General features: G+C 35.7%; 5 protein-coding genes across 5 annotated transcripts; 1 reads left to right on the top strand and 4 right to left on the bottom strand.

Moving 5' to 3' along the window:
• Positions 1-4,590: 4,590 nt before the first annotated feature.
• HELRODRAFT_178287 (hypothetical protein) lies at positions 4,591-7,834 on the bottom strand (the record flags this gene model as incomplete). The annotated part of the gene is made up of 5 exons (XM_009026426.1): positions 4,591-4,680; positions 6,167-6,329; positions 6,656-6,802; positions 6,931-7,325; positions 7,616-7,834. 5 exons carry the CDS (start codon positions 7,832-7,834, stop codon positions 4,591-4,593), a joined length of 1,014 nt encoding a protein of 337 aa, XP_009024674.1.
• Positions 7,835-8,673: 839 nt separating this feature from the next.
• HELRODRAFT_178286 (hypothetical protein) lies at positions 8,674-9,592 on the top strand (the record flags this gene model as incomplete). The annotated part of the gene is made up of 2 exons (XM_009026425.1): positions 8,674-8,862; positions 9,239-9,592. 2 exons carry the CDS (start codon positions 8,674-8,676, stop codon positions 9,590-9,592), a joined length of 543 nt encoding a protein of 180 aa, XP_009024673.1.
• Positions 9,593-11,087: 1,495 nt separating this feature from the next.
• On the bottom strand, positions 11,088-14,704 carry HELRODRAFT_102150 (hypothetical protein). Its single transcript, XM_009026424.1, has 6 exons — positions 13,797-14,704; positions 13,408-13,530; positions 13,067-13,237; positions 12,814-12,900; positions 12,226-12,374; positions 11,088-11,892 (listed from the first exon to the last, which is right to left on the bottom strand). Exons 1-6 carry the CDS (start codon positions 14,344-14,346, stop codon positions 11,410-11,412), a joined length of 1,563 nt encoding a protein of 520 aa, XP_009024672.1. The 5' UTR covers positions 14,347-14,704; the 3' UTR covers positions 11,088-11,409.
• Positions 14,705-15,084: 380 nt separating this feature from the next.
• On the bottom strand, positions 15,085-17,858 carry HELRODRAFT_178284 (hypothetical protein; the record flags this gene model as incomplete). The annotated part of the gene is made up of 4 exons (XM_009026423.1): positions 15,085-16,602; positions 16,762-16,988; positions 17,132-17,382; positions 17,782-17,858. The coding sequence occupies 4 exons, from the start codon at positions 17,856-17,858 to the stop codon at positions 15,085-15,087; spliced, it is 2,073 nt and encodes a 690-aa protein (XP_009024671.1).
• A 550-nt stretch (positions 17,859-18,408) lies between these two features.
• Positions 18,409-23,805, bottom strand: HELRODRAFT_193290 (hypothetical protein; the record flags this gene model as incomplete). The annotated part of the gene is made up of 12 exons (XM_009026422.1): positions 18,409-18,758; positions 19,153-19,483; positions 19,576-19,814; positions 20,015-20,236; positions 20,608-20,692; positions 20,848-21,082; positions 21,220-21,594; positions 21,800-21,961; positions 22,388-22,595; positions 22,787-22,897; positions 23,065-23,192; positions 23,570-23,805. The coding sequence occupies 12 exons, from the start codon at positions 23,803-23,805 to the stop codon at positions 18,547-18,549; spliced, it is 2,544 nt and encodes an 847-aa protein (XP_009024670.1). The 3' UTR covers positions 18,409-18,546.
• Positions 23,806-24,471: the final 666 nt, after the last annotated feature.

Here is a 24,471-nt window from a genome sequence, read left to right as displayed (position 1 = left end):
CTCACTAACTGCTTCACTAATTTCTCCGTCAGGCTGTCACATCTTTGGTGTGTGGGGGGTGGTGGCGGTTGATGACGGTGATGATGATGATAATTGTGACTGTGATGATTACGATGATGATGATGACTGTGGTTGTTGTGATGATGATGATGATCACCATCATCATAATCACGATCATCTCCATCATCGTCATCTTTACGATCATAATCAAGACCACCATCTTCATCATCATTACGATCATCATCATCAGCAGCATCATTATCATCATCATTATCATCATCATCACCTCCATCATCGTCATCATCATCATAACCTGGAGGAATTCTCCTTGTTACTCTCCTGGTTCTCCTTCAGCAACTTTACTCTATTCCTAGCTGGCGGTATGATTCTGTCTCTGTCGTCTTTCATTACCTTACTGTGTGTGTGTGTGTGTACGTGATACACATTCATACATGTATGAATGATTTGAGTGAATAGGTTTGAATGAGTTGGTTCGTTTGTTGGTTTGAATAATTTGACTGACTAATTGATTGATTGATTGATTAATTAATTGATTGATTGATTAATTGACTGATTGATTGATTAATTGATTGATTGACACTGACCTCTTTGATCGGAAGGTGAGAGATGGATTGATGGGAGGAGGAAAGTCGTAGTCGCTTGGTATGTCATAATGGTTGGCTGTTTGAATTGAATTGTGATGAATTGCACATTACGTAACGTATGAAAACTCTAAATGCAGTCAATCAATCAATCAATCAATCAATCAATCAATCAATCAATCAATCAATCAATCAATCAATCAATCAATCAATCAATCAATCAATCAATCAACCAATCAATCAATCAATCAATCAATCAATCAACCAATCAATCAACCAATCAACCAACCAACCAATCAGCCAACCTGTCCTATGAACTTTTTTATTAGCATTAGCGTAGATGGGCTCAGCGCCGTTGCTGGCAGCAGCGCTTGATGACGTCACAGACGACGACGACGATGACGTGTTGGAGTTGTTGTTGTTGCTGCTGTTGCTGCTAGTCGTCGGTTTGTCGTACGGGACGTCGTGTATTTCTGGAAGTCTTGGCGCTGTGCGTGTGTGTGTGAGAAAGAGTTTTATGTGTGTTTGTATGTGTGTGTGTGCGTGTGCGCGTAAGTCTGATTCTGTCTGTGTGTGTGTATGTATATAAGTTTGTTGTACGTACTGTCACAATCACCATCACAATCATCATCATACCATTACCATCATCATCAACACAATCTTCATCAGCATCATCACCATCGTCATAACAAACCCATGTTATCGGCGTTACTCTCGCCAGCAGATGGCAACAACCCAGACGTAACACATGATGATGATGAAGAGGAGGAGGAGGAAGACGACGATGCTACAATACTACTATTACCACCACCACCATTACTACTACTACTACCACCACTACTACTGCAGACGCTAGTGTGGTTACTATTCGTAGTAGTAGCAGCAGTAGTAGTAGTATTGTTATTTTTAGTAACAAAAGATGATGACGATGATGAATTGTGTTCTGTATGATTATTATTATTATTATTATTATTATTATCAGATGATGATGATGATGATGATGTGGATGATGATGATGATGATGATGGTACTGAGGCCGATTCGTTGACGTACTCGGGTTTGCCGGAAGGTAACGGTGGAATGTATCGTCTGGAATGTCAAGGTCGTTAAGATGATGAAAGGTCAAGGCCGTTATGATGATGATGATGATGATAGAATAATAGTGATTATGACGAAGATGATGATGAGAAAGATGACGATGGCGACGATGACAACAAGGATGACGCAAACCTGGACAACTGAGGGGAGGTGCTAACGGCGTCAGGTGGTATAACTTTCCTGGGAGGTACGGGTGGTGGCACGTCCCTATCTTTCCTCGAGAGGCTCGGGGAAACCCAGGGAGAGCCCCCATTGTTGGTGGCCCTACGTAACGAGGTGGCCAGACTGACCAAGTTGCTGTTGGCTAGCCATTGTGATGGGTCCTTCAGGTGGTTATGATAATGATGAAGATGGTGATGATAATGATGAGGAGGAGGACGACGTGATGATGATGATGACGAGAGTGGACGACACGACGATGATGATGATGACGATGATAAAGTTGCTCACTATGGAGATGATGATACTGAAGAAGATGATTGTAAAAAGAATGACGAACCAACCTCAAAATTGTCATCTTCATCATCTCCACTAGGCGAAACTCTATTATTATTATTATTACTACTACTACTACCACTACTACTATTATTATTACTATGATTACTATTATGATTGTTACCACCACAACCGCCATGCGCGCTGAAGCCAGAAGCGCAACCACCACCGCTGCTAATGTTGTTATGACTATTATTACTGCTACTGTTGTTGTTGTTGCTGCTGCTGTTGTTGAGGGTGCTGTTCTGGGGTATGCCACGGGGGTTGAAAGGGTCGACCACGACCATCTCGGTCCCTTTGATTTCCGTGCGGCAGAAGGGACAGCCCTGACCGTCAGAATCCTAGGAGAGATGAACGAATGAGTGAATGAATAAATGAACGAATGAATGAATGAATGAATGAATGAATGAATGAATGAATGAATGAACGAATGAATAAACGATTGAATGAATGAATGAACGAATAACAAAATAAATTTTTTGAATAAAAAAAAGAAGCTCAAAGCAAGTGAGCTACAAGCAGCCAGCCAGCCAGCCAGCTAGCTACCTGCCAAGTGGTGAGACAGGGCGTGCAGAGGAGATGACCACATGGCTCGATCCTGATGTCCTTGTCGTTTTCGGCGCAGATCTTGCATAGCTGGAAGGTGGAGCCCATCTCGCAGTAGAGTTCATACTGCTCCTGGGTCACCTGGATGTGGTCCTCAGGGGCGTCCATCACCAGGCAGGAGAGTTCGATGTTCGAGTTGCGACCGTTCGGGTAGAGGTAACTGCAGGTGGGGGCATTTTAAATGGGTTACGGTTGTCAGGGTCAAGGTCAATCTGATCAGTGAATAATTTGACGACCAAATGAACAAATCAAGCGTCTGGCTGTAATTTGCACATAAATATTATCGTCCTAAAGATGTAAAAAACACGTAAAGGGTGATAATAAATGGAAGCTAAAGCATGAAAATAGCCAAAGAAACTAACAATCCTTCTCGCTCGCCGTCCAGCAGAGCCTGGCAGAGTGACTTGTTTTGCGGGATGGTCTGTAGGATTTGACCATCGCCCGTCACGTACCCTATAGCCCACTGCCCCAATCGAGTGCAACTCAGTCGGAAGACGTAGCTGTCGTGGTTGGAGTGCAAGTTAAGATGGTGAGTTGGTGGACGATGTGTGGTTGGGTCGGGTCAGGTCATATAGTTATTTATACTACATATCTAAATGTATGCCAATATTATACATGTATACAGCAATGTTAAACAAACACACACACACGCACACCACACACGCACACACACACACATACGCATGGGATTAATTCATCCGTTGGTTCTTTCCTTGCCGGCGAATTATAAATCTATCAATCAGTCAGCAGACATTCTTTGGAAAAAATGTGCATTCAAAAGTCAGTAGCGAAATATTATAGATAAAAATAAGAAATGAAGGAAGGGGAGAAGGCCGTTGCGCCAGGGTCTGTTATATTTATTATGTGTCACTGATCTTTGACGAGAAACAGCCAAAACGTACAGGAATTCAACACGTATCTAACATAAAGGAAAATAAAACATTCCGTGTGCATGTGTGCGCGTGTGTGTGCGTCGTTTTTTATATATTTATGATCGTGCACAGATAAATATGTCTGTGTGCATGTTTGTGTGTGTTTTTGTTTGTTTGTCAGCGTGTTTGCATGTGCTCCACAACACTGCACCGTTGGTTGATGTATGGAGAGGGTGAAACGTGATTCATGAAGACCCTGAACAAACTTTAATCACTCCAGTCGGCATGCAAGCACACGCGCACATGCGCACATTTAAGAAACGCTGGTGTATTTTTCCATGAGTATTCATCTCCATGGTTGATCCATATAGAGGGAGGATAGTAAACGAAAACTTGTAGGGAATGAAGGAAATGAGGTTGAACATGCCTCTAACTGAGCAGAACAACAAGAAAAAAATGAATTGCACTATTTATAAATGACGCGCGCGCGCGTGTGTGTGTGTGTTTGTGCCTGTGTGCGTGCATTTGCATTGTTGTACGAGTGAACAAATGTGTGTGCGTGCGTGTGCATAGAATGTGTATACAATCAACTCTGCATTTTGTCTGCGTGCGTGTGTGTGTGCGTGCGGGCGCGCTAGACTACTGATAACATGTTTTTCTTAACCAGTTAAAGTTTATCTAAGATGTCTAATGTATGTATGTGTATGCGTGTGTGTGTGTGTGTGTGTGTGTGTGTGTGTGTGTCGATATGTGGATACGTGTATGTGTGTACGTATGTCCGTGTGTGTGTGTGTGAGTGTGTGTGTAAGTGTATGCTTGTTTTGTATGAAGTCTGTGTGTGTGTAAATGTATGCATGTATGTATGTCTGTCTTTGTGTGTATTTTATTGTGTGCGTAAATTTATATGTATGATAGGTTTATAGTGTTGCATGGTTGCGTGTGTTTGTATTCAAAGTGTGAGTATTCCTAAGAATGTTTATGATGCAGTTCACAAATTCGGCTGTGTGCTGTTGTTTAAAATATTCAGCATATTTATTTATTGAAGTGTTGATTCACTTGTTTAAAATATTGATGTGAGTGTTTATATTTGGAATTAAGTTTTGTACTGTTAGTATGAAATGTTTTTATAAATGTGAAACTTCTTTGTAAGTATGAAACATCTTTGTATGTATGAGATATCTGTATGTATGAAACATCTTTGTATGTATGAAACACCTTTGTATGTATGAAACATCTTTGTATGTATGAAACACCTTTGTATGTATGAAACATCTTTGTATGTATGAAACATCTCTGTATGTACAAAACATCTTTGTATACATGAACCATCTTTGTATATAGAATATTTTTGTATATGAAACATCACTATATATACAAGAAAGATGTTTGTATACAAAATAATTGTATGGCATATGAAACATTTTCACAGAGCGTACATACGAAGACAAACCTGCAGACAAATAAATACAAATAAATATGCACAGAAGCACATGAACTGAAACGGATGTTAGGTGCCCAAGCAATACAAATAAAGTGAAGGAGAGAGAATAAAATGAGAAAGAGAGAGAGAGAGAGAGAGAGAGAGAGAATACATAAAAGAATGAGAGGAAAAGTTTGAGGAAAAAAGAAATTGAGATGAAGAAGAGAGAGAAAGAGCAAGGAAGTGACCAGACACATAGTTAATGATGAGCAAACAACGGGGGTAAAACGTGATGGACAGATGGACAGGCACTTCTAGCTTGTACCTTTCTTTCTTTTGTGTGTGTGCATGCGTGCGTGTGTGTATGCGTGTTTGTGTGTGTGCGCGTTTGCATACATGTGTATACTGTAGTCATCACCTGGATCTAGAACAGCCAAACATCGTCATCATTATTGTTAACAACATCATCACGATTCTTCCATTGTAGGGGAGAACCAAATCAACATCATCATCATCAGCCAAAAGTTGCATCATCATCATCATCATAACCTACAAACGTCAGAGTATCATAATCATCACCACTCAATAAAATTAACATCATCATCATCGTCGTTGTCGTCACCTTTATAAATGGTTAATATCATAATATGTCATTTTTTTCAACCAACAACATGAGGTTCAAAATGAACACCTGTGTCGCAATTATCATCATCATCATTATCATCATCATCATCATCATTATCATCATCGCCACCATCATCATCATCATCATTACGTAACATGATAATATGAGAATATAGCGTAATTTTTCATTCATCATTGAGTTACAAGGATAATAAATAATTACCATTATAATTTCCACTATGATTAACCATAATAATGACGTCACGCGTCGATATGATCACAATCATAACCGTCGCAATCATCATTATCAGTAGTAGCAGCAGCAGGGAGAAAAAACAACAAAATAAATGACAAAATAAATTAAAATATATTTATTTTTAAAAATGTGAAGCAAAAACCAAAAATATGAAAAAAAACTTGTTGCCCCCTTTCCTCTGCCACCAACAAACCCCACTATTCCACCCCACCCCAGCAACTGACCTTCCGGGTTTAGTGATGAAATTTTGAAGTCTGGCCTTGACCTCATCGTAGGTCAAGAAGGCCACATAGCCCGGGTGAGCCACTGCCAGCAAATTCCAATTACGAAGAAGGTTACACCATGGCTGGAATAATCTGTGAGTGTTTGTTTGTTTGTTTATGTTTTTGTATCTATGTTTGTACGTATTCTTTTGTATGTTTTTTTTTTGTATCTTTGCAAGTTTGTATCATGTTTCATGAATCTTTGCATGTTTAAATGTATATTTTGTTGGTTTTTATGTACTTTTTTTTCATTTCATTGCTGCTCGGTGTTCATAAACATAAATAAGGTCAACTCAATAACTTCATACAAAAAGATTTGTTAACAACTCAACCTGATATCAATAATGAAAGAAAATTATTTAATAATAATAATAATAACTGATATTTAAAAAAGAAAAACTAATTCTACGGTAAAGAACCTCGTAAAAACGTCGAATTCGAAAGATGATATGTAATCATTGCAAGTCAGATCTATGGTAGATTTCAGAGCGAGGGCTTCCAACTGCGTCGTGATTGGATGGTCTTCGTGCAGGCATTGTCGAAACAACTTCCAGGGAACCACTGTCCTAAAATTAGGCAAAGTAAGGATGTGCTTAAAAAACAGCTATGGCCAATTCTATTATAGAATATCTAAAATTAAGTTAGGAATGTGAAAAACTTGTAATGAAAATAAGATCCAATAGTCATAACTAACTTATCAGGAAAAGATTTCTTCCACCAATCGGCAGCATCACTCTTAGTGATCCTGAATGTGTCGCCGGCAAAGACACCTGACGGAAACAAAGCCTTCAACTCAGCTAGCATGTGAGAAAACATCAAAGATAACATAGTCAGACTTCTTCGGTATTCTGAATGTTCTTCGAATATCTTTTCTTTACTGTCCTTAAATAACTTAAGACATTTTTTGCATTTTGTTATCAGGTTGTCAAGGAATATTCTGAAATATTCTATGTCATTTAGTGTAGACATTTTGTCTTCGTACTTTAAGGAGATTTGCTTGAGATGTTGGTAGGTGTCGGGCAAAATGTCGAGGATGAATGGTGGAGAGTTCTTTAAATTCATCTTCGGCTGCTGACATAACTTAACCACCTAGTAAAAAATCATATCAATTAGTAAACTTATTTTAATACTGTAATCTTTATCATATATATATATATATATATATAAATGAAACTGTTGAACCCAATGTGAATGTACTATAATATAATATAATTTATATAATTATACAAATAATTTGTTAATTTAATTGTCTAACATTCAGAGCAAAAAACCAATCTAAAAAAACTTTAGAACATAAAAAATTAGGAAGCAGGTCTTAACACTTACCAAAAATAGAAAAAATAAGAAATATATTACTATGCATAACATAAAAACTCGACCTTGTCCATAAGTTTCCATGACTTTTCAATGGACTTTTTGTCAACAACCAGCTTAGAGGGGGCAACGGCCCCAGCAATTGCACCCTGCATTCTGCTGAAAAAACCCTTGGCTGGCAAATTCTTTCTCAGGGGATTACCACCAGAAAGATTAATTGAGAGGTTACTTGCCTGGTTGGTGCCAGCAGACAAATTGCTGCCCCCGCCACCTCCAGTAGCCATTGCTGTTACAGTAAGTTTTTTGATTTTACAAATCAAATTAATTAAAAATTAAATTAGATCTCTGTTGTGCGCTGGGCCAGATGATGATGACTGAGTGATGCTGGATGGAATTGAAATTCGTTACGAAGTTTGTGAAAATTGATTCGTTTTATTTTGTGACAGAAAGAAGATGACGTTTAATTATCTATGTTGTCGTGAGGTTGAAATTTTCAACGTAATCCTCATCTCCGTGCAGTTAGGAGTCAGTATTCTCGCTCGACTTAATTGATGCTGTCATCGGACAAATCCATCTATTGAGTTTATTGTTGTCAAACAAAGAGCTTTAAACTATGGAGAGAGTTATGAAATTTTGAAAATATCGTTTTTAAAACATATTTTATTTTTAATCAACATTTTAGTCATTATTTTTATATTAACAAAATTAAAACTGTTAAAACGTTAAATTTTTTTGTACTAATGAAAATAAGATTAACGCTGCTGAGATGTGGTTTTTGAAAAGAATTATGAAAATTGCAGTAAAATATTTAGTAAAATTAAATAAAATTACTACATTGTTTTAAACATATTAATATTAAGTTAAGTAAATATTTTACATAGCTTGATCGTTTTGTTAGAACCCATAAAATTTCGTAAGTAAGCCAAAACGCCAAAAAACCAAGCAAATCAAATAGCCCAACCCCTTAACCTAAGTTTACTTATTACTTTTCAAGATTTAAGAATTTGGTCCTAGTTGAAAATTTATAAAAGGTGATCGAGTACAATGTCGTCTGCTTATTATTTGTTACTTTTGACGTGTATACAAATGTTTAATTTAATAAATATTAAATTTTAACAGAAACATGTCTAAGTGGAAACAGAGTTACGAATCAGGCAGGAGGTACAAGGAAAAATGGGAGAAGCAGTTTACCTGGCTGGAGAAAATGTCCAACGGATCAGAAAATGCCTTCTGCAAACTTTGTTGCAAAATCCTACAACCGAAACTCTCCACCCTGATCAACCACTCAAAAACAGCTGATCACATCAGACAGGTTAAACAATTTTTTAAATCCTTAAATTAAAAATCACCTACTAACAAATTATAATTAAATAACTAATTTAATTACTAATACTCTTCAGTTTATTTAATTAAGTAATTTAGTACTATTAAATATTTATATTATTAACATGTACTTTATTAATTTAGTTTTGTTTAACAATAGGACAGGTGTAATAAAAATTAATCATATACTTAACTCATTTCTTAAAATCAATTCAGCATTTAGTTGCTATGTTACAAACCAAACTTATGCTTGAAATCATTTAAAAAGTATACCTCTACTCTACAAACCCTAATAAACATACAACTGCTACCAAGTTTTATGGATTTCATAACTATTATATAACCATTAAACATTGAAAAAACAGGAAGAATTTTACCAGTTGGAATTATCAAACCAGCAAGATGAGGACACCGACCCCCCACACAAGTTATTACGACTATCCAATGGAGAGGACTTATCATTCGACGACGATGACTGGAGCAACTCAAACCTTGAACCCCTTGATGATTCTAAAGTTTTTGGAATGTGGCTGGCCGATCAACTTCGTAGTTTGAACTCAGATTCTAATAGAGAAAAATTAAAAGGTCTGATTGAAAAAGTTGTCAATGAAGTTAGGGATTTAGACTCTTCTGAAACTACAACAGACCAGCAGTCTGGCTGTGATGATTCCGACGTTACTCAGTGTAGCAGTCAGCACTGCAAACACTCAAAAACATAGCAAGACTTTTTTAAACTATTTCAGATGTAAATATGCAGTAGACTCTTTTTATAACTTCAATTTTTTAAGTGGACTAGTGTATTGCGAAATCCATAAATTCAACAAAAACGCATTTTTCTGATTTGTTATTAACTAGATGAAACATCAAAATATTGTTAGATTATTTTTTAATTATGTAATTACATTTTTCTATTTATTTATCAATTGGGGGAATTCCCAGTTCTTCATCGGTCCAATCTTCAGGTTTAACATATGGGTGGTGACCCTATAAAGAAAAATTTGTCAAATTAAGAATAGTTTCAATATATTTTTAATTATTACCTACAGTTTACAAATAACAAATAAAAATTGTGTTCTATCAAATATTGAATTGATATAATATAACAAATCTATAAAAAGTCAGTTGTATTTGTATGGTGTCATGTTTAAAGTATTGAATTTTCATCTTATAAAGATAAAAGTGATAGTGTATTTTTGGTAAATAATAAAAATAATTGCAATTTATTAAAAAATGAATTACTTATTAAATATAAAAAATAAGTAAAAAATATAATACCGTCATCTTATCAGAGTTGTACCAGAGATGCCAAAGGACGAAATACCACATTAGAGACATGACCAATTCTGCTCTGACCTTATTATATGTCTTTACATCCTTCTTTATACTTCTATACTGCCATCTGGGTTTTTTTTTTAGAAATTTTAATAACTAGTAATATTTTTCATTTATAAGTTAATTAAACTGTAAACAACCCACAACTCATTATACATTAAGGCTTAATGATTAAGCCTTTAAGTTAAGGGATTAAGACAAAAAGATTAACAATTACATTTTTAAAGAATCATCAATCAATTCAATACAATAAAACAGTACAAGAAATCAGCAATTTTTAAGCGAATTTGTCGAAAAATATCATTTTTATAGAATAGAGAGATGAAATAATAGATTAGAATTAGTATTAGATTACCATTACATTATCATTAGAGAAGAATTTTAATTTAAAAAATTGAAACTAACAAATCTTCTGAACTCGACTTCCTGACAGAATTGACAGTGATTCTCCGGAACGAAGCAAGACCGCCCAATCTTGTCAACCTGCTGAGAGTCCCCAACATTTTAGTTGAACTTGAAATTAATCAGAATTCTAATCCAACGAGAAACACAAAATTTAAAAATGAATTTATGTTTGCATTAGCAGCCAAGGTCGGTTAAATGTAAACCTCTGCGGCAAGACTAAACGCTAAAACAGAAAAACCGATCACAATTAGCACACAAGTTTATATGGTTGAGATTTTAAAATCAAATTGCAATTGTATTTTTTGAATTATAAATTTTGCGATAAACTTTTATTGCAAAATACTGTTATAATACCGCATACGCTTTTCATCTGACGTTAACTTCAAAAACTATAGTTCTACTCTTAAAGATATATAGGCTTCCAACAACGTACACCGCATTACAAACATTGTTTGTAACTGAAAAAAAGAAGTAAACTCAGGATGAAATAAATTTTATTTTTTAAACCGGACCGTCGAAAAACGTTTGAAAAATCAAAAAATAATGTTTAATGAACTATGCAAGAATTAGAATCAACATGTTACATTAAATTACACTTATCATACAATTCAAAGCAAATCATGATTGATGTTGCAGTTTGTGGAACTATTATTTTTTGTTAAGTACGAAATAAACTTCACCTATCAATACTAAAAAAAAATAACATTTACAAAGAATAACTTTATTTTGAAATAAAATGAGAAAAAATAAAAATAAAATTATATAATTATATGAAAATCTGCAGGGAAATTTCTACTTTTCAGTAATTAGCAGTTCTGCCGTAACCGAACCTCGGCGCGTCTTTCTTCTTGCCGACTAATTTATCTAACTCATGTTTGACCTTATCTTTCTTCTTATCTTTTTTCTCGCTCCTATCATCGTCACTACTATCCGAAGATGATGACGTATCATCGTCCTGTGACGATGTAGGTACTCTATACCTCAGCAAGTTCTCATCTATCTGCCTGATGAAATCCCTCATCACCTTATCAGCAGCTTGTCCGGGGGTAACAACTCCCTTCCGAACTAACTCCTCCAAGTCAGGAATCAGTTCTTTAACTCTTGGGATCTCGTGGAAGACGGATACCAAACTATCGTGAATGTGGTTGTGCATCCATCTGACGTGCTGCCTGCGACGCAGCCTCTCCAGCTCCCCTGACGACGACATGACCTTGTAGTACTCCTCCATCTTCGCCCACATCTCCTCCATGCCTTCCTTTGAAACTGATGACACTCGCAACACCTGAGGAATTTTGGAGTGGAAATACTACGGGTAAATAAACCATCGTTTGTCTGAATATTTAAATGTCACATCGCAAAAAGTTTATGGACTGAATAAAAGCATGCTTTTTTAAAGAGTATTTAAAATTTTAAACTTTACCAGCAGGGTACCATTGCTTATTTAAACAACATTGATTACAAATACGTCACACTTCATATTTCGTTTTGCAATCATCAACACAATAAACAAACAAGATACCAAATGATACAACTCACCATAAATAAATAAATGTTACCAACAGTATTCACTACAAACAAATCGAAATTATACAGTGCATTTTAAAAGGACACTAACGCATGGCTTCCAGACTTTAGTCTTAGGCCTGATGAACTTCATGGCGCTAACGTATTCCATTTGAATTCTTCTAGCTGCAGGGATGAGGTCCCCGTCGGATTTGTTGATCACCACCATGTCAGCCACCTCCACAATTCCTTTCTTTATGCCTGGAGAAATAATAATTATTAAGTAAACTACACAAGGTTGTACTACGATTTCGGAGAGGAGAGATAGGTAATGGATAAGGTGCCTGGTCTCGTTGTTGTAATAACCGGGTTTGAATGCAAGGATATCCTCCCGTCCCGTATATATCACATGCAATTTGTGTGGTACATGGATTCACTCATACGTTGAAGTGGGCTCTGCTATGTTGTTCATACACCTCTTAGGTATAGTTAGATAAAAGAAACTTTTGAGAGTAATAACATTATACAAATTTGATGTATTAGTAACATAGAGTTCAACATTACAGAATTGTCCTAGTGAATGATAAATGCAATACCATTTCGTTTAACATGAGCAATGACAATCCCTTTAATTCATATTATTCATGATTTCATGATTGCTGGCTTCATTAATTATAATATTATAATGAGTTGCTCAAACCTTGCAATTCATCTCCACCAGCTGGAGGCAGCAACAGCTCAAACAAATCAACCATATCAGCAACTGCAAACTCTGACTGGCCAACACCTTATGAATATTAATGAGATTAATTAAGAAAAAAATCACCCAAAAAAATGGTCAGATGTTTTTAATGTGATTTATAATAAAAAGAAATTAATAATATTTAATTTAAAAAACTTTATAATAACAATTACAACATTAGTGATGATAATTAAACCATAAAAAAACTGACCAACTGTTTCAACAATGATTATATCATAGCCGGCCCCCTCACATAGGACGATCGCATCGTTAGTCACTCGAGTCACCCCACCTAACGTTCCTGAGTTAGGAGAGGGTCTGATGTAGGCATTTGGGTCCACTGCCAGTTGAAGCATTCTCGTTTTATCACCCAACAAAGAACCTTGCAGTAAAATTTAATTATTCACAATAAATAATGATTTGTTACTTACTATGCAAATCTTTGAAAAAGAATTATAGCATTATCTATATTTAATAACTTTAAACTTATTTTAATTTTAAGATAATTAATTTAAAATGTTTGAGATTTCTGTGAACTCTATGAAATGTTACCTCCAGAAGTGGAGGACGAGGGGTCAACAGCCAGAACAGCCACTTTGTGATTTCTCTTGGTGAGCATTTTACCTAGAGCCTCGATGTGGGTACTTTTACCTGCCCCTGGAGGCCCTGACAAACCTGGGTGGAGAAAAATTTTTTTATAGACAATCCGTGTACCACACTAATTGCATGTGTTATATAGGCAGGGAATTTTAATAGAAATAGAAAGTTTTCATTTTGTTTCATGTTAGTAAGTCCTCATATAAAATAAACTTATAAAAAGAACTGCATAAAAATATAAAATTGCTATCTTGAAAATATATGCACAAAAATTCATAAACTTGTTTATAATGCTTTCATTCATTAAATGAATAAAAACTTCAGACTAAAAAAAATGATCATACCAATTCGAAAAGACATGGCAGAATTCAATGAATGTTTCTGCTTCCGGCGACAATACTCGAGAACTTCTCTGACCAGGACCTGACCTTGCGCCCTCTTCATTGGGTGGGTACTTTCAATCAATGTGATTGCCCTGGCCAGGTAGCTCCTGTTTTCACTTTTGATCCCATTCAAGTACTCCTGGACTACAGGATCGTCAGGCGTCACGTTGGGACGGTTGATTACTGAGCCGACGACGATGGGATTGGCGGGAAGGCTGTCGTGGTTCAATTTGTGATCATCGGGCCGTTCAGTGTACTGGGGGCTGTCGTTGAATGTCACTAATTTCAGTCGGTACGTGTTTGGTGTGAATTGCAAGGCGCCGTCCTCATCAACCGTGGTGATACTTGTTGCCGATGTTTCGGTGGACGCTTTGGTGGACGATGTGCAAAACCGTGCGGCATTGAGATTAAGAAAAACTGGATTGAGGTTTTTGCTTGTTTTCAACGACAGTGAGGATCTTAAAAATCTCGTGTTTGTTGAGAGAAAGAACACGATGCTTCTGCCGAACATGATTCAGTGCGACGGTCTTACAAAATTTGTGCCTTTAAACTTTTAAAGTTTAAATTTTAAAAATCAAAAAAATTAATAACTGAAAGATCAGCTGGTCGGTAGTAACAGGCAGGGCAATCCGAGTCCGTTGTCAGCACCTCGAAATAAGATATTTAAAAACCGATGACAAGTTGAATTAAAAGTAGAATAAAGTTGAACGCAGCTGTTGAAATGACAAATGATGTCTCAAAACGCCATTTTCATGATCCTAACTAATTATTTGAAGCTACTTTTTGCTGGATGAACGAACTCAAAATTCCCAAGGAGGTCAGTGTCAAGGTTTAATCACAGGTCATTTATGTTTCTTTCATATTTTTTAATAATAAAGCCAAACAAGTTTGAATTTATTTAATAAAAAAACCAAATATCACAAAAATGTGCAATCACAAAGTGCGCAACCACAATCACAATCGATGGACTCAGAACAAAAACCTATCGTCATGTTAATCATTTAAAAAACCGAACTCTCATCCAAATCTGACGTCGAAACGCAACACATTTAAAATTTACAACTGTTAAAGCAAATGTATTTAACTGTCTCAATTATTTAAGAAAAATCAGCAATATTAATCACTGGAGAAATGAAAAAATATATTTAAAAAATCAATCTAATAAATAAATAAATAAATTAATTAATTAATAATAGAACAACCAGCAACAATGAAGCGACTATAACTCAACTAGCTAACTAACTCACTGTCAAACTGTTTGGTTCTTTTTAAATAAAAGTTGAATTCTTGGCATGCTGTGCATGGATACAAAAGATTCAACCAATTTAGGTAGTTCGCCGTTGTAAGGAATGTGGTATTTAATAATGGCGGTAGCCGCCAGACATTTTAATGTCATATAATTAAACGGATTTATATTTAATTTCGGAGTTTGGAACAGCATCTTGTAAGGAGTAATGCCTTGTCGATTGCAGATATCAACGTCAGCTCCGTATTCCAACAACTTGATGATAACCTCGCGGTTAGGATAGGAACAATCGATGCCGTGATGAAGTGGTGTCTCCCCCTGAAAATCTACGCAATTCGTCGAAATTCCACAAATCAGCAAAAAATCTAAAACTACCAAATTGGGAAATAATTCACCCTGATGAAAGTAGAGCGTAGAAAGTGCAGAATGGTCGCCACAAACCGCAATTTTCATCATTTCAGACTCCAGACTGAATTTACTGAAGGGAGGAGTCGTTTTGTGGCACAAAGATATCAAAGAAGAAACCGACCGTTTTAATTCTGTCATAATTTTATCATCATTTTCATTATATTGACAAGCTTGGCTTGGCAAGATATCAAACAGTGTTCTCAACAGAGCCATGAAACTTTCGACCAATTCAGTAAACAATCTTATGGTGAAAACGCATTTGAAGCCTGGTTGCGCATAAGCGTGGAAGATCTGAGAACCTTCACTGAGGTTAGAATCTTGAAGAAAAACATTTTTTTGAATCCTGACCATACCCTTTATTATTAATTCCAAAGTAGCAAAAATAATGAACTTAAGAGAAGAAAAGTTTATGAAATTTCGTTGTCCTTCGTCACCGTATATACATTTCAGCAAATTTTCAGCCAGTAAGCTACAATATTGACTAGTTTTTTCAGTTATGTTATTTTTATCATTAGACTCTGCTCCATAGAGAAGAATTTTGCATGAAAATTCTAAATCACCGAGTTCCATGAAGGTCTTGGCTGCTTTATCCATGCTGGCAACTGTTTCAGAATGGGACGGGCCCAGGATGTCTTGAAGAACCAGCAGAGCTTGGAGTGTTAACTTCTTTTTGTCCTTTGAAAGCGTTTCAAGTTCTTCCAAAGTGGAGCAGAGTTGCATGTCTTTGAATGCAGACTCGTAGAGTGGGGATGTTATGTTGAACTCTGTGGGAGGGTCAGCTTTGTCAACTGGTTTTGAATTATTTACCCCTTGAAATGAGATGTGATTAATGACAGTGTGTTTGGAGCTATCAGCATAGAACTTTTTTAATTTTTGCATCATCTCCGAATCGCTTGATCTTATGTTACTACTAATTAACTCCGTTTGACATAATTCAGCTAATGATTGAAGAGCAGTTTTCCAGAACATCACCCCTCTCTCGAAGTCTTCATAATTGTTGATACACTGAGCTCCCAGCAAGCCTAAATAACAAATCTTCCTTTCAACTCCAATCTTGTTTTCAACTTTCTCCATGAGCAATTCAGCAGTCTCACTGTGGCCATTCATGCATGCCTGTAATGGATGGTGAAACAGTTCAAATGTAATTCAGTTGAGTTGAACATGCATTAATCAAATCTTCTCAAATTTCTTTACCCATTAAATCAAGTCAAACCGAACTAAATGTTATAAAAAGTAATGAAAAAATTTGTGGCGATAAAATTATTAAATTACTTGAAATAAAGGAACAAAAACGATCTGTGAACTGTAGCTAGTGGGCATTAAGTTGACATCAGCTCCATGTGACAGCAGCAGTGAAACCAACTCTACGTTATTATACTGGCTGGCATATATGATGGGTGTGGCATTCAGTGAAACATGATTGACGTCTGCATTGTGCTTGAGAAGGATTTTAACACTATCTATGTCCCCACAGGCACATGCCACACAGAGGGCTGTACCTAACGTATTACAACGTGAATTAAATGAGAATTCAAGAATAAAGAAGAAAATTTTAGACTAAATAATTTACATAAACTAGAATTCATTTTATCCATTTATATTAAATTTTTAAAATATGAGAAAAAAATAAAACCTTACTGACATTTATCTTTCAGTAAGATTGGCATATTGATATCAATTTCATACTCAGTCTCAATGTTGTACCCTTTTTCTAATATAAATTCGACAGCGTTAATCTGACTCGACGAAATGGCCTCAAAAATAGGCGGGCCGAAGGGAAATGACAACCTGTGAATGAGCTCGACCTGATCTGCCTGACTCAAGTCATCCAAGATGGATGACATCATTTGTACATCACCATGGCTACAGGCATCTCTAAATCTATCACTAAAACTGTGGAATTAAACTGAATGCTAATTAATTTAATTCATTCAAATTAATTGTATGAAATAATTTTCAAAAGCAATCAAATATACTATAGTTAATACTATCATAAGAAAATAATACATGCATTATATTATAATTAAACACATCATACAAAATCCTAAATAATTTATATATAATATAATAAAGTAAGGACGTTTTATTCTCTCTACTAATATTTATCAAACTTGAATTGACTTTAGTTAGCATCATGACATGCCATTTTTTTTAAAGAAAAGAAATAAGTCTTTTCAATAGTATTTAATGTAAAGTAAAAAAAAGCATAAAACTTTTAAATAAACAAGCAAGAGAAATCAAAAAAATTAAAATTTATAAAATTAAAATTTAAACAAATTAGTAATTGCTCACATGGCCGCATACACCTCAACTCCAGTTAGTCCACAGTCTACTGAGGCAATTTCATTTTCCTCATCGGTTTCATCCATTTTCTCATTCAATTCAAGTAGTAGTTAAATACTTAATACAAATTAATACTTATGCTTTAATAAATACTGTGAAGGTAGCGATAGTAGAACTAGGTGCTAAATAATTTGGCCTTCCTTGATATGTTAAAAAGAGCAGATCTATTTACTATTTTTATTAGGATATATAAAAACAAAATGGAAAACTGAAAAAGTACTATTATAATTTATTTTATAAACAAAAACATTGTAATTGTACGTTCGGCTAACGAACGGGCGACATTCTAGCGGCATTTATAATCTGTTTTATTTTAATATTTATGTTAATTTTAATTTGTTTTTCTAAATTTTTGAGTTCTTCAACATCGAGAAAGACACGTACTTTTGAAGACAAATTTGACACATTTAAACTTTTATTAACATTTAAAAATTAAATTAACATAATTAAGAGATGTCCTCAACTCTTGCGCAATAATTCATTACCTTACATCACACTAACCAAGTCATTTTTTTCCCATGTTTTTTTCATATAATTCATTAATTATATTAATAAAAATACACACCAAATACAAAACTTTTTAAACTAAATAATTATTATCGCATATTTGTAGGCAAAATAGTAAAATATTTCGTTAAAAACCAAAAAAAAAGTGAAATAAAATACGTTTGACACAATGAGCAAACAGTTAGTTAACGTGCAATTCATAAAAAATCACAAAAAAAATGTTAAATAAAAGTTTGTTACGAATGCTAAAAAGATAAAAGAGAATGTATGCAAAGAGGGGACTCCGTTGATGTTATACTCGTCCGCCCATGGAATGTACCCAAACGGCATGTATATGTAGTCCCGCGGCAGTTCACAGGTCTCCTGGAAGGAGTAGATGAAAAATCCGTCTAGGGCCTGCTCTATCACTATTGGTTTGCCTGTACAGGTATCAAGTAGTTAAGTTAGTTACGTAATTGTAAATCAATTAGCATTACATGTTATAAATGTTGATACTTTTTGGAAATGCCCAACTTATTAAAACCAGTTAGTTTTTTGTCTAAAAACTGACACAAGGAGAAGGCGAAATTTTGAAAAATAATAACAAAATGGGTGTGGAAGAAGACGTGAGTTTTGTGCGAGGCTATGGTGACGATGATTATTATAATCTTGAATTTATTACACAAAGTTTAACTTATGTAATTTTATATTTTCTTCTTACATATAACAAACTCAATGATATACACATACATAACTTTAAAAAATTATCAACGAATCTTTCATAAAGGGCAAGTTATTCCAATAACAGAAGTAGTAAATGCAAATTGGACTAACTGTTGGCCGTCAAGGGCACTTCCGGGGCATCGGTGCGATTCACTCTCAAGAGCAGAGGAAACCGATTGTCAACGGCCAGCACTTCCAAAGTCACTTTGTTGTTCTCAATTGTGAAGGTCAAATTGTTATTTAGGTAGTGGAAATTACGGAGGACCATTTTTTTGTGGTTCGGTGGGGGCATGGGGCGACAAAATTCCAGCCTGTCTGGTTTTATTCGCACCCCAGCAAACCCGTAAATTAAAGATTGTAGGAAGGCGCCCATTCCTGGGAGGAAGTTAGTTGAGCCGACTGCTTGGTCAGCCTCCGAACGCTCCGTGTTTTCTGTCCAAATCTTTGAAAAAGTTTTATTTTTGATAATTAAAAATTAGTTGAGCTTAATCATTTAGAAGACATTCATCAAATACAAGTAACATAACAACTGACCTTAAACGGCTGTATAATATAATCCTGGTAGCTCTTCAAGAAGGCAGTGGCCATTTTTTGCACCTCCCCCGTCCACTTCCAGCCAATGACGAACCAGCTGAGCGTCATGGAGGATGTCTTCTGTTCGGTCAGCAACTCGTAGTAGTTCAGATCATTGCGCATGATGTCGGTACTGTAGTTCCAGTTCAGTGGATGGTTGAGAAGGATGGCGTCTGCCATTTTCAGCGGCTTGTCTCGGTCTGCAAATGTCCAGGAATAATTTTTTTTGTTAATTAAATAAATATATACATACCAGATATCAACAAATTTTGTATATGTTTGAAACAAGTGTTAATAAAACACAACATACAAAAGAAAATTTAAAACACATCCCAAATCTCCAAAAAAAAATACGACGAAAGAAACAACGAAAGCACAGACGCCAAAAAGAGCATCTAACCCGGATCAAATCCTTCATACTGATAGTGCAATCTTTTGATCTTATCGTAGGGAAGGTTCAGGTAGAAGGCCTTCCGGACGAATTCATCGGGCACCTCCTCCCTCTCGTTCCTCTGGCACATGCAGGAGAGGTAGCGGGCGAAGTGGATGGCCAGGGAGAAGCTGCAGAGGAGGAAGGCGTTGTTCTTGACGCGCGGGTGGTAGTCGTCAGGGCCGGTGGCGTCTGGGAGAGAAATTATTTTTTTTAATTTCAATTCTGACTGATGTTTTGTCTGAGGGAGTGATTATTTAACTTTTTTTTACATTTTAAACCAATGTTTTTTATTCATGAAGATGATGAAGATAGATGATTATGAAATGGTTGATCAAGGTAATGAATGGTGATTTGTATAAACTTCATTATTAGCTGTAATTGTGACAAAACAAGGAATTGAAAGTGATGAGATTATATCTGTGGAAACATTATCGTGGTGATATCGTCAGTATTAATCCTTAGCTTCATCATCATGATTCATATATCATTATTCTTATCATCTAGTATCATCTTTTCATCTCCAAGAAACTCATTTCGACATCAACTACACCAAACCTCACCTAGCAGTTCATATCTCTTCAATCCCTCGTTGAAAACTAGCTGACTGGCCAGGAACCAAGTGACCTCTCTCGACATGTCACACCCCTAAAAAAGATTTTTATTTTTTAAATTAAAATTTGCTAGCTATTTAGTTATTAAATTATCGATTATTTTATTCTGATTCTAGCCTAGTGTTTTTTGATAATTTTTGATCCGCAATAATTTTATCTAAATTGACGTGAAAGACTTCAGTCCTAAACCGAGTAAATGGGATTAATCATGAAATCCCTATCCCTCGTCATAGAGATGTAGTAACGGATCGCCAAAGCCACGCCACTGGTGGTGTAAAACTTCCGCCAATTGCAGTCCGTGTCGTTTCCTGGACAGGGATCGGATGTGACGTCATTTCCTGTGTAGGCGCTCTCCCACGGATAATGGTAACCTCGGAATCCTTTGCTGGCTGCTCTTTCCGAAGCCGCCTTCCCCATCGCTGATCTGTGGAGTTGAAAAAACGTGGTTGAGGGTTTTGTTTTTTTGGGGGTTTTGTTTATTTAGGATGGAGTGGTTTCTTAAATGAGATAGCAGGTTTTTATTAGGCAACCATTTTTAGCCTGGATAAAAATCAGCGCTACCTGTATCTCAACATCTGTTTTGCCATGTAAGGATGGAAGGGTAGAATTGCAGGAAGGATGTAAAACTCATTATCCCACATCACGTGACCTTGATAATCCTTCCCCAGTTCGCCTTTCCCGATTGAAGTTCGACCGCATCCGTAGAAGAGGTCGCTGTATGGAGGCGGGAGGTAGGGATTTTCGGCCGGAAGTGAATTGAGGATGTAGGCCTGCGCGAACCAGACTGCCTTGATGAGTTGGTTGGTGTTGGATCCTGACAACTCTATTCTGCCACCATCCCAAGTTTTCTGCCACTCGTTGACGTGCGACATGAAGAAATTGTAGTTGGCGTCGTCGCCGTTTAGTAAGTCCAGCTGAGCCTTGTCGAATTCGGCCCTGAAAGTTTTATGATTTGGTTTGGTTAACTATTTAATATCTTTAATGCTATCCATTTATAAATCTAATTTTGGGATCACACATTTGTCAGTTTGCTTAAATTTTTAATATAAGTTTTAAAAACTATTTTAATTTTTTTTGTTCGGTTGAATCGGTTTCTAGCTTTTAGATTTATTTTGCGTAGTAGCTACTCAATTCAGAGAACCTGGCGTTGGCTTCGTTCGTGTCGACGGACATAATGAACGTGTAGTTGGCGGATTTCTGACTGCCGGAAATGCTAATCATGGGAAGGGGTTGCTGGTAGAACACGAAGACTGTCCTCGGACTGGCCCCCTTTTCTGCCGTCTTCGTCGTCCCAGAAAGTAGCCTACATAAATTTTACGTCTTAAGTTCAATTCTTTACTTTTTAAGATTAATCCCTTAATTTAATTATCACATATATATAATTAATTTAGAATAGTCGGTAAAAGTGTAATTGACTGTTAATGGTAATGGATAAGGCTTTAATTTGAGAGCCATCTTGTTATTTATATGATAAAAGTTGTTTACTTTGTAGTTGCGAGTATCACTACCTCATTAAAGTGATAAGAATTGTGTCTAATTCCCTTTCATGCTGATTCGATTTGTTATTAAAAAAAAATTAAAACTGAACAAAAAATTTATAAATCGCGAAGCACAAAAACAACTAAGGCATTACCAAAAATAATTCGCATACTATCAAACCATAAGTATACTATCATATGGATACTATCAAAATCTTAAAGATACTATCAAAAAAAAAATCCCAACTCACCAATTCCCAATATACGGAACTGGTTTCTTGAAATCTATATCTTCGCTGACAAGAGGCGGATAGCTCAGCGTTAGGAAACCACCACCAAAATTGACTGGCTGGAGTTTGTAGTTGATCTCGACGACATACAGGCGGATGTATTTCTGATGTAGATAGATTTTATGCTCTATGTAAGCGTACTCGCTTTTAATCGTTTCCATGAAGTAACCTTCGAAGAAAAAATTCATTTTACGAATTGCAAACTGGTTTAAAGAAATTTATAATACAACCTGTACGTACTAGGCAGATAAATTTTCAAACTTACCGACGTTAATTTCAATTATAAATATATTGTTTAAAAAAAAAACAAAAATTTATAGACAAAAAATTTTAAAATTAAAAAAATAAACTGATCGTCACCCTGTAGAGCATTGTAAACGTACTTCCTCGTCCCTCTCCTCTCGATCTCCGGATTGGAGAGATTGATCCTGGACATGAGGAGGGCCGGGATAGCTGCTCTGTGGGATTGGGCTGATGAGACGATGATGATGATGAGGATGTGATAGTGGATGGTGATGATGAGGAAACAAACAAGCAAACCATAAACACACAAACAAACAATAAACACACAAACAAACAAACAACAAACAGTAAACAAACACACGAACGAGCAAACAAACAAACGAACGAAAACTAACATCCAGCCCCATTGAACAGCCCGTTAAGGTACATCTTATCGCTATAGACAGTCGTTCCAATGTATCCATTTCCTAAGGTCGGCATGTACCTCTTGTTTATCGTGGCTTTGTCGGCCATTAGTGGAAGACTGTGGTGATGAAGACGACGACGATGATTGTGGTGGTGGTGATGATGATTGTGACGACGGTGATAATGATGATGATGATGACGATGGTGGTTGTGATTGTGATTGTGATGATGATGACGTTGATGGCTGTGATGATGATGACGACGATTGTGCCTTAATTTTTGCTATGGTTGTAATAAATTACACACAGGAAAGTATTCAAAGTGTAGTGATCAAACGCGCTTTACCACGCAGTAACCGGGTTCAACAGCAGAGAAATCCCCGACACTCAGACAGATACAAGAATTGTTGCACATAACCCATCTTAATATTAAAGCTCGCCATATAAATCGTAAAATTAAACAAAAATTAAGCAAAAATTAAACAAATAAACTCACGCAGAACTCCTAACTTCAAAGGGTTCTAAACTCTCATCACCAATTTCGGCAGATTGCCTCTTTAAACGTTTATGTTTTGACGATTTCTTTGACGATTTGGACCCAGAACTTTTATCGGATGAATACAGAGAGGAGAATAAATCAGTGATTTCGTCGAAAGATGGCATTTTAAACGATTGTACTACACTGACGGCCAGTACGGACGTACAGACGATGTAGATAGTTAGAAACTTCATTTTGTGTGGGTTTTTTGTTTGGGAATCTTTCAATTAACCGTGCAAATTGGTTAGCGTAGAACTTTTTATGGAAAATTATGCTGGCTTAAATGTTTCGTATAAAACTTATACTGTGAACTTACTAAAATGTAACCTAACTTGTATGTTAGTATGTAAAAATATTTTATAATATGCACCTCCTTAATGCTTAAATGAATATGTTAACGTGATATTTTCAATTTAAATTAAAATAATACAAAATTAACACATTCCTCGTATATATTACCTTGTAATTTATTAAAATATGTACATATACATTATTTACAATTTCACATTGATTAATTAATGCTTTAAAAAAGTTTCCTTCAACATCTTCAACATGCACAGTACATAATCAATTTATCTATTACGAAATATTATTGAAAATAAAACACACCAGAAACCATTCAAAATCTTTTCGTATTTGAAAATTTCAAATAGATACAGTTAATCAAAACAACCAAACAACAACACCATCCGCATTTGTTTATATATCTGGTACAGGTAACACAGCCAAATGCAATACAGGTGCTTATTTAAATTTTGATTACATAGATATATTTATTGGTTTTTTTCAGTAAATTAATTATTCTTTGGAAAACAAACAAGATGACGTAGTAATTTAATTAAATTTATACTTTTGGCAAA

This window comes from Helobdella robusta (genome assembly GCF_000326865.2).
Source record: "Helobdella robusta unplaced genomic scaffold HELROscaffold_47, whole genome shotgun sequence".
Taxonomy (NCBI): Eukaryota; Metazoa; Annelida; class Clitellata; order Rhynchobdellida; family Glossiphoniidae; genus Helobdella; species Helobdella robusta.
This window is presented reverse-complemented; position numbering and strand designations above follow the sequence as displayed.